Here is a 15,612-nt window from a genome sequence, read left to right as displayed (position 1 = left end):
TTGTCAAATCCCATCAGTTCTGGTCACTAAAAACCAATGGAAATTTGTGACATTTTCACCCTGCTTGCGATCTTGCAACTAGATCATCTATGTTGCAGATCAGATAACGCTTTAGGGGTTTTTTGATTTCATCTAACAGAGATCTGTTATTCAATAGATTTATAACCCGCATTTCTTTCATAACAGAATTAACCGTAGTGTACCAAATACACTACTTTTTCTAAGCATGGTTGCCGTCAGGCCTATAATACACACAGGCACACTAAATGTAGCACGTCTACTTATTCGTATTAGCAGCAGATTAACACGGTCCCGCTTATCCCTACAGTATTTTAAGTTGTCCGCCAAACGGACTATTTATACCGCCGGCTTCCGGTTTACGATGGAAGTCCCACAAATGCGGTGGCCGGAAGACTTTCTTTGCTGCAACGTTCTCAGCCTGGTTCGGCTGGTCGGCGGTGTGCGTTCTCTTTTCCCCCCCGTGCTCTTAAGCCCGCCATGTCATACCCGGTGGACGATTACGAAGAGGTACAAGCTTTGCGTATCTATTCACTGAGATCTTGATTGGCGTGTGAGAACTGGGACCTTCATGGATGGTTTCGCTTGGCGCTTTCGGATGAAAGGGATGGGCGGGTGCCTCCCTGTAGTAGTGGAAGGAAGAGGGGTTGCTAGGCTGAGTTGTCACTAAAAGCAAAGCCGAATAGGAGGGTCTTGTTTTCCAAACCCGCGGGTGTTCACATATGGGGCGTGGGGGCAAACGATTAAGCATGTTGCACCGTGTTATCTGTACCAGATTCAAGCCTTCCCTTCCCCCCTTCTCTTTTCGCAGGGCTCTTACGACCCATATGCTTATACAGGGGATTATGATTTACACACAGGTGAGTCTGTAGACTTTCGTGTTGATGGTCCTGCTACTTCAAGTTTACGTTAGGAGGCAAAGAGTACTTACTATCCTAGATGTGTGTTGTGCTACACACATAGTGGCAGTACCCTTAAGAAGTGCTTTTGAGTCCAGCCCACTTCTGTATTCAGTTTTAACCCCCACCCAAAAAGGGATAACCATGTGTTTTATTAAACATTTGATATTTGTCTCTTATGGAAAGAAAGTTCTTTGACCTATATCTGGCTTAGCGACTTTAATTTTTCCTTGTTTGTTTCTTTGCCAATTGCTTTTAATCTGCAGTCATAGGCTAAAATGTGAAAAAAATGAGTGGAAATTAGATATTTAAAAATTTGGCTGTAAAAAGTAACTCCTAGGCATTTCCATTCTTGTACTTTCCATTTTTGTAGCCTATAGGTGTTTTATTCATATAAGCTTGCTTAAGAATAATGGGATTTTATTTAATACATATTTTTTAAAGTTGTTGACTGAATTAGGAAGATCCAAATCCAAATGTCCACTCAGTTATCAAACTCATTTGGGTGATTATAGAGCAGTTACTCTCTCAAAACAAATTACTTCTTCAAGTAGTTTATGAATATAATGAAAAAAAGCCTTCCATATGTTTTCTGAAGCTGCAGTTGAAAAGCAAATTTTAATTAAGAAATAAATATTACTGAATTACTGACTTACATACCAAGAATACCATGGCTTAAATTCCCATTGTGAGTCTGGGTAGCATCCATAATAGAACAAAATATATAAGGTAAAAAGGTAAAGGTTCCCCTCATACATACGTGCTAGTCGTTCTCGACTCTAGGGGGCAGTGCTCATCTCCGTTTCAAAGCCAAAGAGCCAGCACTGTCCAAAGATGTCTCCGTGGTCATGTGACCGGCATGACTCAACACCAAAGGCTCACGGAACGCTGTTACCTTCTCATCAAAGGTGGTCCCTATTTTTCTACTTGCATTTTTTACGTGCTTTCGAACTGCTAGGTTGGCAGAAGCTGGGACAAGTAACGGGAGCTTAGTAATTGAGACTGAGTTGATTTTAAATTTAATAACAGCGGCAAGATTATTAATAGGACAGTATTGGGGAAAAAAAGAAGTACCTACAATAGGAGAATGGATATTGAAAGTTGCCAATTTGGCTGAGATGGCAAAAATCTCAGCCTTTTTGAAAAACAATACGCAAGAAAAATACTTAAATGAATGGAAAAAATGGATTGATTATATCCAAAACAGATATCAGACTAAGAGTTATCAGACTGCCTTTGAATGTTTAGGATGTATTATTTTTGATTGTTTTGGGGGAAGTTAGGAATTGATGAGAATTGAAGGTAGTTTGTGAAGGAATTTAGCTAGGAAGGAAAAATTTTTAGTATATGTTTGCTTTATTTTTACTATACCTTGTGTTTGTTCCGGGAAGTCGGGGGGGGGGGGAAGGGGGGGAATTTTGTAAAACTTTTTCAATAAAAAAAAAAAGTAACGGGAGCTCACTCCGTTAGACGGCACTAGGGATTCGAACCGCTGAACTGCCGACCTTTCGATCGACAAGCTCAGCGTCTTCCCCACTAAGCCACTGCGTCCAAAATACATAAATACTATTAAAAAGCCCAACTTAAATTAGAATAAAGACAATATAAAAGCATGGTAAAAAAAAAACCCAAGAAATAAGACGGAATGACAGCAAAGCATACAAAGAGTGCATCTAGTTAAATATCACATTTAGCAGAGTCCCCAAATTCATGGGATCCCCAAGCTCATTTTTGAGGGCCTTTCAGAATGCCTGCTTTCGTTCTATATGTTTTTTCCCTCCGACCTGTGTTGTCTTGTTTAGTAATATTCATGTTTGTTGACCTCCACAGTAACCCTAATGTTGCCAAAGTGTTGAGTGGCGTATGATGGGCTATGAGCCACAGACAGATATCATCATGCAAATGCTGCTATTATATATTTTCATCATGATATATTGTTGCAAGTATGAAAGTAATGGTATTTATATGGATGGTATTCTCATCAGTATGTTATCATTCCTCTTCTCATTCATCCTTCCTGGCATATCACATTTGACGAATTTTATTAAAAATGAGGATTCTAAAACAGATGCATGCATTTAAGTGTTAGATTCAAAATGTTGCTGTTCTATATCTTTCTGATACTATGTTTTAATATAGTTGTTGTATTTCACAGGAGATCCAAAACAGGATTTAGCCTATGAACGGCAATATGAACAGCAAACCTATCAGGTGATTCCAGAAGTGATAAAAAATTTTATCCAGTACTTTCATAAGACTGTTTCAGATCTGATTGACCAGAAAGTGTATGAGCTTCAGGCCAGTCGCATATCTAGTGATGTCATTGATCAGAAGGTGTATGAGATCCAAGACATCTATGAAAACAGGTATGATTTCTTTTGCTCCAGAAAAGAGCAAGAATTATCAGTACGGCTAGTTCTTTTTATGGTTCAATTACATTTAAAAAGATAAAATATTAATGAGATATATAATTGTGAATATATAATGGGAAATAATGAAAGATTATGCAGGTATAAGAAAAATGGTAAAAAAGATGCTAAAGAACAAGATTTTTCAGTGATGTGCCATCTGCCCACATGATGGCATAAGCCACTGAAAAATCTTGTTCTTTAGCATCTTTATCACTTTTCTCATGGAAATTTTTACATATGTAGAGTTGGTAAAAAGTGAGAGGGGGTCATGTAAATTGTGGTAGTTTGTTATATGGGTTTATTATAGTCAGTCATGCCATGATTTTTCTAAATACTGATGTGTATTGCAGTTGGACCAAACTAACAGAAAGGTTCTTTAAAAACACACCATGGCCAGAAGCAGAAGCTATTGCACCACAGGTTGGAAATGGTAAGAGTTTTTAATAGAAAATATTATTCTGACTTTGGTCGTGTATTGGAAGAGTAATTGGAGGGGGACCAGTACATATTGAAGAAAACAGATTAAAAATTGCATTGAACTCTGTTAACTCCAAATGATTCCTTTAATGTAACAGGATATGTCACATGCGATCTGATTTGATCCACATTTCCAACATTTATATGGGAAGCCTAAAAATGAGATTCAGCAGAAGAGTTTATTCTTTTTTATAGTAGCAATACCTGGCTTGTTTTTTGTACTGAATTTGTGAGACTCATGATAATTTAAGAAGTGATATAAAAAAAATTGTCCTTGAACTTTTGCATCCTACCCTACTGTATTAAGATGTTGATATTATAGTGTCAACTAATTAGAGGATCTCTATTGCCAGAAGAAATCTCTACCTTAAGCATATTTCCTATTTGCATCACTCAGTATCCTTGAATAAATTTTTAACAATACCAGTCGATGCTTGAAGTTTATATAATATAGTGCAATGCTGTGATTTTTTAATATACAACATGACTAGTTTTTATCAAAATAAGAACAAACTGTTTTTTGTTATAGTTGCAGTCAATGGATCTTAATGGCAGTGTAGGATCACCGTATCTCAGATGCTCATTAGCAAGAGAGATTGTGTTCAGACAAAAATGTATTTGTAGCATATTCTAGCATAACATTTTCATTAACTTTCAGACAGTTTATGAAATTTTATTTGCCAGAGAATCATGTTGTTGATGGGTGTTTACAGCATATTTTGTGACATATCTGTTAAAGGAAATTTTTGGATTTCTGATATATTTTGTTATTTTCACTTGTATCAAATACTTGAAGACCATCTGAATGAAAAACTCAAAGGCAAATACAAATACAATGATTATAGATTTTCTTTCATTGTAGATGCTGTGTTCCTGATTTTGTACAAGGAGTTGTATTACAGACACATCTATGCTAAAGTCAGTGTGAGTATCAGGTTTGTCCTTAATGAAAAAAACATTTACTTTTTGTGCAATTACTCTGTTTACTGAGAACTCTTGAGATCATTCATTTCAGAAATTTAGGCAACTATTTACTCTTTCTTCATTTATTGCAGGGTGGCCCAACCCTGGAACAAAGATTTGAATCTTATTACAATTACTGCAATCTCTTCAACTACATTCTTAGTGAGTCTCTAAAATTATATAATTCTTTGTATTGTACAAGAGGTAATAAGAATATATCTTCTATATTTAGAGTAACATTTAGTCAATTTAACATCCTAATATATATAACTGTTTCCAAGTGTGCTTTTTCTGAAAGCCTTCTGAAGCTCTCTGACCCCTTTTGTTAGTACTGTATAGCTTTATTTTTTAAAAGAAAAATCCACTTCTTTATTCTGGTTTTGTACATCTCTGTTTGGCTTTTCCTCTTCCTTTTTATATTTTGTTCTATTAAGGACATGATCTGCTATGATATAAGGTTTATTTAGAATGCCTAGAAAACAATACAAGCATGTAAAATTAAACCAAGAAGCAACAGTGCAAGCTGTTAAATTAGTAAGTTAAATTAGTAAATATTCAGTGTTCATTAACTAATGGTGGGATCTAATTTGGATTAAAAATAATTGTTTATTGGAAAATGCAGCAATGTATAGATTCCACCCCACCCTACCCCAATTGTTAAATAAATTGCATTATGAAGTGGGTTTTGGCACAATGCAGAATGGTTTAATAATGCTATAAAGTTAGGTTCTAACTTGCCTTTGGAACTGCTCAGTCAGCAGTCCAGGATTTTTTTTTAATGCGTTTATCGGTAAGATGTGGGGGGAATAAAAACATACAGAATCTTTGTTTTGAATTATTCATTTTCCATATATTCCATATGAATGTTCCTTTCTAGATGCAGATGGCCCAGCTCCTCTAGAACTACCCAATCAGTGGCTCTGGGATATTATAGATGAATTTATATATCAGGTATAAAAATGGATTGTACTCTTATGTCTATTCCACGTGCCTTTTTTTTAACAATGTTGAAAATCTACAAAGATTGCTAGAATCAGATGCTAAGCATGCAAATAATTTGCAAAAAACTTCCCAAAGCAGTAAGACTTCCAGGTGCTTTGTGGTTGGAATCTTTATATCTTTCAGTTTCTGTCTTGGAACACTGCAGATATCCGATTATATATATGCATAGAAAGAGGGATTTATTTCTATATAGATATATAAGATTGCAATTTGTATGGAATTTTGAGTGCTCGACAGAATTTAAACTCTGTTTAGTGCCAGCTCTGTTTGACGTATACTATAGATATTTTGGATCTGACTATGCCTATTATTAGTGACTTGGAATAATTTTTTAATGATGAGTTGTAATTTTATTCAGGGTTCTCACATTATTTGTTTTTCCTCCTACAAATTGTTATAGCTGTAATTTGGTTTCTGATTAGCACTGAGAAAACTTTACTATTTTCATTTGTAAAATAGTATATAATTTGATTTTGCTATAATACAACATAACATTTGTACTCATTGATGAATTGTTCTTCCTTTCTCCCTTTTGCCTTTGGATAATTCCAATTTATTCAGTCATTTCATTTTTATTCTGCTTATGTAAAAAAAAAAGCCCAAGGAGGAAAATAATACCATCCTCATTTTCTCTTGCATTCTCTATATTCTTGTAAAGTTTCAGTCCTACAGTCAGTATCGTTGCAAGACTGCCAAGAAATCTGAGGAAGAAATTGATTTCTTGAGGTTAAATCCTAAGATCTGGAATGTCCACAGTGTTCTTAATGTGTTATATTCCATAGTGGACAAATCCAACATCAACAGACAACTGGAAGTCTATACCAGTGGAGGTAAGGAAATAAATATTTTAAAATGAGTGGGCTTTACCATTTATCAATTATCAATAATAATTATCCAGTAATTTATTCATGAGGAAGGTCTAGCAATTTTCATTCTGATCATCTGTTTCATTCAGTCTTCAGCTGCTTCATTCTGATCGGGAATCAAGCTGGCAGATTGAAATTTGCATTTTTATTCACTGTTGCATTTAGAGTTCACATATATAGTTTCAAATTCTTTTTTCCCCCCTTAGGTGACCCTGAGAGTGTTGCTGGAGAATATGGTCGTCATTCTTTATATAAGATGTTGGGCTATTTTAGCCTTGTGGGTCTGCTGCGCCTCCATTCATTGCTGGGTGATTATTATCAAGCCATTAAGGTTCTGGAAAATATTGAGCTTAACAAGAAGGTAATAGAGTCACCTTTGTGTTAAAATTGGACTTTTTAAAAAGGACATTTCCCTTCTGGAATATTTTATTTATTTATTTGCATGGATTTATATCTCCATCCGTCTCAAGAATTTGGCTCTGGGCAGTTATGTTTATATAAATATATAGATTTTGTTTGGTAGGATGCTAAATGTTCTGCAAAATAATTTTTATCTAAACAATAGATGTCAGGTTGAGCCTGGTGAATGTCTCAGAACTGTACAATGAGATTTCCAGCTTGCTTTTGTTCTTTGACCTGAAAAGAGATGTGGAGTCTCTTTAAAAGTTTCTGTTGCTTTTATATTCTCAGGCATTTAAATACTAAGCCATCTGTTACTGTTCAGGTTTTGCATTTCGTACAAAATGGTACTTTTCAAGCTATAACCCATTTTTAACGCTAATATAATTTAGAACATTAACGCATATTCTGAAATTACTTCTTTTCCTCTCTGGTGACTGTTAGCTGTGCTTCTCCCCTCATATACGACCTACTTTCCCCCTACTATTCCCCTACTATAAATCTACTATTCCCTTGATTCCAAATACTGGTAAGTCATATAAATTGTATACTATAAACAAGCTAATATGAAGAAAACCAGTAATCTGTATACAGTAGATATAAAAGGTAAAGGTTCCCCTTGCACATATGTGCTAGTCGTTCCCGACTCTAGGGGGCGGTGCTCATCCCCATTTCAAAGCCGAAGAGCCAGGGATGTCCGAAGATGTCTCCATGCTCATGTGGCCGGCATGACTGAATACCAAAGGTGCACGGAATGCTATTACCTTCCCACCAGAGGTGGTCCCTATTTTCTACTTGCATTTTTTACATGCTTTCGAACTGCTAGGTTCGAAGCTGGACCTCACTAGGGATTCGAACCGCTGAACTGCTGACCTTTCAATCGACAAGCTCAGCATCTTAGCCACTGAGCCACCATGTCTCTCTTAAGATACAGTAGATATAGCCCCATCTAATTTGGGATGTGCTTGAGCTGAAAATAAATAGCTCATGTGATTTCACACAGGATTGCCATGGTTTCTCTTGACAGCTACTTGCACCCTGTCGAGTCAAATCACATATCTGGAAAGTACAGAGTTGGGGAAGGTTGTAGCATGAGATCTCTACAATGGTGAAATTGTTACATTATACCTTTTAATCGGAGAAAAATGTGTATCTTTGCCCTTTTTTTGCCAGTTAGCTGAAGATAACTATTTAAAAATAACTGTGAACAAGTTTGGGTTAAAAATGTTGAATACATTTGCTTTTAAAATCATAGATTGGTTTAAATAAAACAAAATAACAATGTCTTGTTGTTTAAGTTTAAGGTACTCTGTATCTCTTCATTATGTTTGCTGCAAGGAACTTAACAGGCCTCTCTCTCTGAAAGTTGTAGGATTAAAATGCTACATTAAGACTGAATAAGGAGGTACTCTGCTGCAGTGCTTCAGAGACACTGTAGGGCAGTACAGGTAGTCCTCAACTTACATCAATCCATTTAGTGACTGTTTGAAGTTACAACAGCACTGAAAAAAAGTGCCACCATTTTTCAAACTTAACAACCATTGCAGCATTCCCATGGTCACATGAACAAAATTCATACACTTGGCAACTGATCCATGTTTATGATGGTTGCAATGTTCTGAGGTCATGTGATCACCTTTTCTGACCTGACAATCAAACCCAAGGGGGAAGCCAGATCCACTTAATAACCGTATTACTAATTTAGTGACTGTAGTGATTCACTTAACAACTGTGACAAAAAGATAGTAAAATGGGGCAAAATTCACTTAACAACTGTCTTGCTTAGCAACAGAAATTTTGGGCTTAATTGTGGTTGTAAATCGTAACTATGCTGCCAAGTCCTTCCTTCCTTCCTTACAAAGGCTATATAGACTTTGGAATAACGCCATTCACTCTCTGTAGAAACTGATGACATTTCTTTCCTGATTCCTCGTGGGCTGAACAATGTCTCATTTCTCCCTTCTCAGAGTATGTACTCACGAGTGCCAGAATGCCAGGTTACCACCTATTACTATGTTGGCTTTGCATACTTCATGATGCGACGCTACCAAGATGCAATCCGTGTCTTTGCTAATATTCTGCTGTATATCCAGAGGACCAAGAGCATGTTCCAGAGAACAACTTACAAATATGAAATGGTAAAATGTAGAAAGGCTTCTACCCTCCTTGAAAAAGCTTTTCTGTTTGCTAATAGTGTCAGTGATGATCTTTCAGCCCAATTCTATCAGTATCAGTTTCATTGATATCAAGAAGTATGTAGTACTCCTCTTTCAGCTTTCAGTTCAAGTCAATTGGTTTAAAAAAATTGCCAATGCTTCCTGGTTTAGCTGAGCCTTATTCACCTTCCTGGCTTCAATAGCTCCCGCCAGATATATCCAGTATGTAACTGATTAAATCTTTCAGGAAACAATTTATTCTTTGATCCTTTTGATTTGCCCTAGGTATATTAAACTTCAGTCTTCACTTTTGGACACTGATAATTTGATTTGATTTGTCTATTTCCCTAGTCTGCTGTTGTGCTGCTGATGCCCTCTCCCACTTCCCCTATCACTTCATATAGTGATACTGTTTTCAAAATTGGTTTCTATGGGACCGGCTCCTTATTGTGAACTGTGCTAACTTTTATACTCTTTGTTAATATATATCCTGTCTGGGGACATTTTCACTAGCATATGCCTATGACAGTATCTCAGTTCTTCCTATTCTTGCTGTTGTTTTCTTAAATATGGTAATCACTTCTGTCATGAATTCTCATAGATAGTTTTCCTCATTTGGTTGGTCTTCAAAGTTAATGTTCAAAGAGCTGAGAACTCTTTGGGATTTTATTTTTGAAATGTTAAAAAAAAAAGTGGGGGGCAAGAATAGATAAGAAAAATAGTGACATCAAAAGCATACAGTGTATATTTCAAAGCGCTTTTTAAAAATCCCTTTATATTAAGCTAACCCAGTTATCCAAAGGACTTGTTCTATTAAGCAGAACTAGAATGATGCCACTGTCTATGTTCAGGGAGCTTAATGGATCAGGGCAGCTTTTACTTTCCATTTGTATGTCACTGTACGTTTGCTTGTCTAATTTTTACTTTGGAAAGCTACCAATGAATTCATGGCAAAAGTAAGTCTTAACGGTGTGCTTCTTGGCCAGTAGCTGCTACACATATACCATATCTTCTTAGATGTGAAGAGTAATTTATCTTTAATGTTTCTTATGGGAATTGTTTATTTTTCAGATTAACAAGCAAAATGAGCAGATGCATGCTCTTCTGGCTATTGCGCTTGCCATGTATCCAATGCGCATTGATGAAAGCATTCACCTGCAGCTTAGAGAGAAGTACGGGGATAAGATGCTACGGATGCAGAAGGGAGATCCCCAGGTATATGAAGAGCTGTTCAGCTATTCTTGTCCCAAATTTGTCTCGCCTGTGGTACCCAACTACGACAATGTGCATCCCAATTATCATAAGGAACCATACCTGCAGCAGTTGAAGGTCTTTGCTGATGAAGTCCAGCAGCAAGCTCAGCTGTCCACCATCCGCAGTTTCCTAAAACTGTACACTACTATGCCTGTGACTAAACTGGCTGGCTTCTTGGACCTCACAGAGCAAGAATTCTGCATCCAACTGCTGGTCTTCAAGCACAAAATGAAAAACCTGGTCTGGACAAGTGGCATCTCCGCCTTGGATGGAGAATTCCAGTCAGCTTCTGAGGTGGACTTCTACATTGACAAGGTTTGACGTTTCTCCAAACCTTCTGACAGTAGTACATAGTACCTGAACTTGATACTATTTAGATGTACTGAACTTCAGTCAACAGGATGGCTGGAATGTATCATCATCAAACTCATTGACATCTTCTCTTGGGTTTGAGTTCCTTTATATACTTAATAGATGAATCTGTGTTGGAAACTGATGTAAAAACTAGATACTCCCACTATTCCCTTGCCTTGACTTTCTCAGGGGCCATATAGTAGTAGAGGTGGGGCCCCTGCCCTTCTCTGAAGCCCTTCCCTTGTGAGACCAGATCACTAAGCCACCTCTCTTAGGGGCGTGAGCTTCAGGTAGAAACCCCCAAACAGACTAAAACAGTCTAAATCCAGCCTAAGATAATAGCAGGTAACATGACAAGTCTGTTTTCATTTTCATGACAGCAAATCCTAATCTGGATAAACATGTCATGCTTTAGCATGATACGAGGCAGTATAAAAATAAAACCCTAATCCCAGCCTAGAACAGACATAATACCCAGCAGATGTCTCCTAGAAGAATCCAGATATGTTGCTAATTTCTACTTGCCTTTTGGCAGGACATGATCCATATTGCAGATACAAAAGTTGCTCGACGCTATGGGGATTTCTTCATCCGTCAGATTCATAAATTTGAAGAGGTAAGTTAATGGCTGAATGCACAGGAGAAACTTATTAACAAATAAATGGCATAGTTTCCAAAACCTGGTGGCCATGAAACTTAACACTTCCCTCTTGCTTCAGTCTGGGCTTCTTTCCATACAAAGGTGGTCAAATATTAAAAGAGCACCAGTTATTCCAAACAGTATTTGTATGCAACCCCAAAATGAAGCAATTGCTGGCACTGCTGCCCTCTTTCTGTGAGAAAAGGGAATTGTCAGAAAGATCCCATGCATTCTCCTCGGCAACCTGCTGCCCAGAGAGCAAAATGTGGCTGTTTTAGCTATCCTGAAGATGTCACTGTGTTACCCAGCAATCTATCCAAAGGAGTAAAGATGTGTGTGTGTGTGTGTGTAAGTAAAATAGTTATCCCTAGTTCCTATTTTGTTTTTAAAAAACTGAAACGGCTTGGTACTCTCTATTGAGGTCATTTGACATGGGATCATGGCAGGAAAATGGAAGGAAGCTATCAGATGAGCATCATGTAAAGCTGCCTTGTGATTAAGCCCTCAAAGATTGTCAGACTGCTGGAAGTTGGCAAGTTTCTTGTGGAGGGGGTGAAAGGCTCCCCACTTCCCTGAATTGCCTGCTTTGTTTTTATTCTGGATAGAAGAAAAAGAACCCTTCTTTGCCATCCCACCAGAATTCAGTTCCTAATTACTTGTAATCAACAAATTGTATGTTAATACAAGGTTTGCTTAGAGTTCTGTGATGCACTTTATCATCATTATTTTTAAAATAAAATCAAGATATCAGCCAGCTTCATAAGAAGGTGCATGGTTAAAATGGCCTCAATTATAACTATGCTTTCCAGATGTCTTATTTAATCCTAGCCATTGTAGATATCATATTGCGTTAAGTGGCATGATTGTAGTTATGTTGAAAAGTAGGGGTCAGGGGAGTTTGCCCTCATAAGAATGAAAGGTCAGAGTCGGTGAAAGATGTTCTCCTAGACTGCAACTTTTTTGCAGAGGCTTGCCAAGATTTAAGCAGCTTATGTTACAAATAATGCCAGGCAAATCTAATTTTGAAGATGCTAATTTTGGGTTATCTAATGAAGATCACAAGGTGACTCTTACAACAGCTAGTTGGAGTTTTTTTGCAGTGACTTGTCAAACAAAGGGATACAACAAATGGTTGCAATAGAAATGGCTGAATTATTTTGAATATATTCAAAATATTTATGCTCTATTTTCCATATTGTTTACGATAATAATTTCTGTAATATGTACTTTCTGTTGGTTTTCTTGATCACTAAAATCTTACAACTTCATATAAGCATGCCTGTTACATTGTTCCCTGTCAGGTTAAGCATCATTGTGTAAGGAGCCGAAAGGAATAAGAACCAATAAACCAAAGAAGCATCTAAAATAAGAGAAAGGAAGCAACTGATTTTAATTTACGTCATTACCACTTCTGCATTTCTCTATACCTCTCAAAATACTTGCAAACCATCTCTGTTTCCATCATATTTACATATTGCCTTTTGTTATTTAAACTTCTGGGGTTTTTCAGGACTTCATTAATTTCTTCTCAGTCTTTCCCTTCCTCTTAACCCTTTTTAATAATTTTATTATTTTTCACCTGCAATTCGATGATCATTTTTTCTGTAGGGCTAAACCAACTCAACATATTGGTTTCTTATATTTAGTCTTATTGTCCCCACTCATTTCTAATTATTTCCTTGTTTTATCATATACGTTTAAGTACAGTGTTCCTACTCTATTTAGCTTTATGCTTCTCTTGATATATCCAAATCTCACTCCTATATAACAAACTGGGCAGAAGCACACTTTTTATGCAGCTATTTTTGCTATTTCTCATGAATTCCTTGCAATAGATTACATATTGTTCAGTGCCATTCTCCTAGTATTCACACATCTTAAAATTTCTACATTTTCCTATCGAAACATTTTATTATGATACACAAATTCATCTACTTCCTCTAGTTTTCCCCATTTTGTCATTCATAATTGTTCACTGTTTTCCTTGCAAAATTTCATTTAATTTTGCTGCACCATAAAATTCAACATTTGATGAAATTATTCAGGTTCTCAACCAACAACATGGCAATAGAAATACATGTTCCAAATCAACAAGTCTCCAACATCACCACAAGCATTCCTTTCACATTTCTTTACAAATCCATTAAACAATCAAGTTCATATCACACATCCTCCCTCTAAATACTGAACCATTTGTTAAGCAATCTGTTTATTTCTACAATTGTGATACTTGCAGCAAACACTGATTTTATTATAATCATCAGTTAATACTCCATAATAATAAAAACATTCTATGATTCTGATCTTTATTACTTTATTGGGTGGCTTTTCTAATGTCATAAATTGGAATAATCCTTCTCCATATATATTCTATCACCTCTTACGCTTTTTCTGCACATTTCATGTACAGTACAATTCCCTGCATCCCACCAGCTAGGAGATAAGAGTGTAGTGTATTGTCTCACCTTCAGAATACATAACTAGTTGGTCACATTCACATGAGTGGGGATTACATGATTGCTGAAGGAGAGACTAAGTAATTCTCTAAAAATGTATAATATAGCATAAAAAATTGGAAAATGATGCAGGAGGTGAAATAATTCTGTGTAATGAGGTTTCTGAAAGCAATCCCAAGAGTAAAAAGATTTGAGATAACTAGCTGGATTAATGAGTATGAATTCTTTGCAACCACCATCTTTGCTATGAATCTCCCAATTTCAATAACCCAAAAATTCTTTTTCTAGGTTTTTTTTAGCAGTTGAATTAGTCGTTTTCCAGAAATGATTTCTAAACAATTTTGCCAGTATAGATTTGGATAAAATGCTGCTAAAATCATTTGTAGTTTGTGTAATTTGCAGGTGCCCATCTCTTTTTACAAATATGTTGGTGGTCTGACCTCAGATCTGTCTACCTTAGTACAGTCTGCATGTGGGCTAGATTGATTTGCTCATTCAGCTGCACTCAGCATTCTTGGTAGAATGCAGACAGTTTTTTGGAGAATGTATAATTGTGGCAATAACACTGAAGTGCTTAACTATGTGGGTATTTATCTCCCCCTCCCCCAGTTAACTTGTAATTAGATGTCTGTCTCTTTCAGTTGAATCGTACCCTGAAGAAGATGGGCCAGAGACCTTGAAACTCTTCTTGCATCAGCTATTTGCTCTATTTGAAGAGGGCAAGCCTGGAAGAAATATGAGCTAAGAATTTTGGAATTTTCTGTAATCTCTGCAATTTTTACTTGGATAGCAGATGGCTGTGCTCATACAAAAAAACTAGAAGGTCTAATTAAATAAATGACATTTCTCTGTATCTCTGGAGTTTGTTCATTTGTCCCTTTGAGGGAGAAATAACTAATCTTTGGCTTCTTTTGATATCTTAGTTGTAGGGCCTGCCTACTTTCGTTCTATTGGAAGTGTTTTTGGATAGCTGGCAGAGTGTTTGCCAGGACTGAAGCACAGGTCTTCACCTCTATTTTGAAACGTGATCTGCATTAATGCTGATTTTGTAAAAATGTGAGCCTGACCTTTCTCCTATAGCTTTGGACTGCAAAACCACAATGCCCTGCATTATTAAAAGAAAGGAAAAGAGAAAATGCTACATGTCCAAATGATTTCTATGAGACTGTAGATTTAACCCCTCTACGATTGAATGCCTCAGAGTATCTCCAGGTCTTTTATGATGTATTTTTCTTTTTTTCTTTTAATGTAAGGCACTGGGACAGGAAAGGTGAAGTCTCTGAATCAGGCTCAGCTCTTGGTGACCTCATGGATATGCCCAGGCATGATTTTTGGCAATATCCATGTATCTTGTTTTTTTTAAATGTGCAAAATCAGTCTACACCCAGTAGGTAGTGAAGTTGACATCATACAGCACCCTTCTCCAAATATATCCATATCTATATCCAAATATAGATCCAAATATAAATCCAACACAGTTCTGGGCTGCATAAACAGAGGGATAGAATACTGCTTTATAATGCAGTTGGTAAGGCCACACTTGGAATATTGCATTCAGTTTTGGTCGTCACGATATAAAAAAGATGTTGAAACTCTAGAAAGAGTGCAGAGAAGAGCAACAAAGATGATTAGGGGACTGGAGACGAAAACATATGAAGAACGGTTGCAGGAACTGGGTATGTCTAGTTTAATGAAAAGAATGACATGGGGAGACATG

The 15,612-nt window shown here is 36.6% G+C and overlaps 2 protein-coding genes across 3 annotated transcripts in view; one reads left to right on the top strand and one right to left on the bottom strand.

Annotated features, from left to right (window-relative positions):
* The window catches only part of ANKRD54 (ankyrin repeat domain 54), a 43,366-nt gene that overhangs the window by 17,072 nt on the left and 10,682 nt on the right, over nucleotides 1–15,612 (bottom strand). The gene's annotated exons all lie outside the window — the stretch shown is intronic.
* Nucleotides 417–14,748, top strand: EIF3L (eukaryotic translation initiation factor 3 subunit L). Of its 2 annotated transcripts, XM_058190163.1 has the most exons (13): nucleotides 417–528; nucleotides 830–878; nucleotides 3,073–3,283; nucleotides 3,679–3,758; nucleotides 4,668–4,729; nucleotides 4,861–4,930; nucleotides 5,646–5,719; nucleotides 6,429–6,600; nucleotides 6,843–6,997; nucleotides 9,003–9,173; nucleotides 10,263–10,760; nucleotides 11,335–11,415; nucleotides 14,537–14,748. In XM_058190163.1, the coding sequence occupies exons 1-13, from the start codon at nucleotides 499–501 to the stop codon at nucleotides 14,573–14,575; spliced, it is 1,692 nt and encodes a 563-aa protein (XP_058046146.1). In that variant the 5' UTR covers nucleotides 417–498; the 3' UTR covers nucleotides 14,576–14,748. The 2 variants fall into 2 exon arrangements, with proteins under 2 accessions (XP_058046146.1, XP_058046147.1); XM_058190164.1 differs by lacking the exons at nucleotides 417–528; nucleotides 830–878; nucleotides 3,679–3,758 and having other exon boundaries at nucleotides 3,205–3,283.

The sequence above is a fragment of the Ahaetulla prasina genome, chromosome 7, assembly GCF_028640845.1.
Source record: "Ahaetulla prasina isolate Xishuangbanna chromosome 7, ASM2864084v1, whole genome shotgun sequence".
Taxonomy (NCBI): Eukaryota; Metazoa; Chordata; class Lepidosauria; order Squamata; family Colubridae; genus Ahaetulla; species Ahaetulla prasina.
The sequence above is the reverse complement of the archived record's forward strand: the minus strand, read 5'-3'. Positions and strand labels throughout refer to the sequence as shown.

What these genes read in the sequence shown, in the direction of transcription:
- EIF3L (XM_058190163.1), top strand. Translation starts at nt 499, where the DNA reads ATGTCATACCCGGTGGACGATTACGAAGAG. An exon ending in CAAGACATCTATGAAAACAG is followed by an intron (nt 3,284 to 3,678) that starts GTATGATTTCTT and finishes TGTGTATTGCAG; the next exon opens with TTGGACCAAACTAACAGAAA. An exon ending in TGGACTTCTACATTGACAAG is followed by an intron (nt 10,761 to 11,334) that starts GTTTGACGTTTC and finishes GCCTTTTGGCAG; the next exon opens with GACATGATCCATATTGCAGA.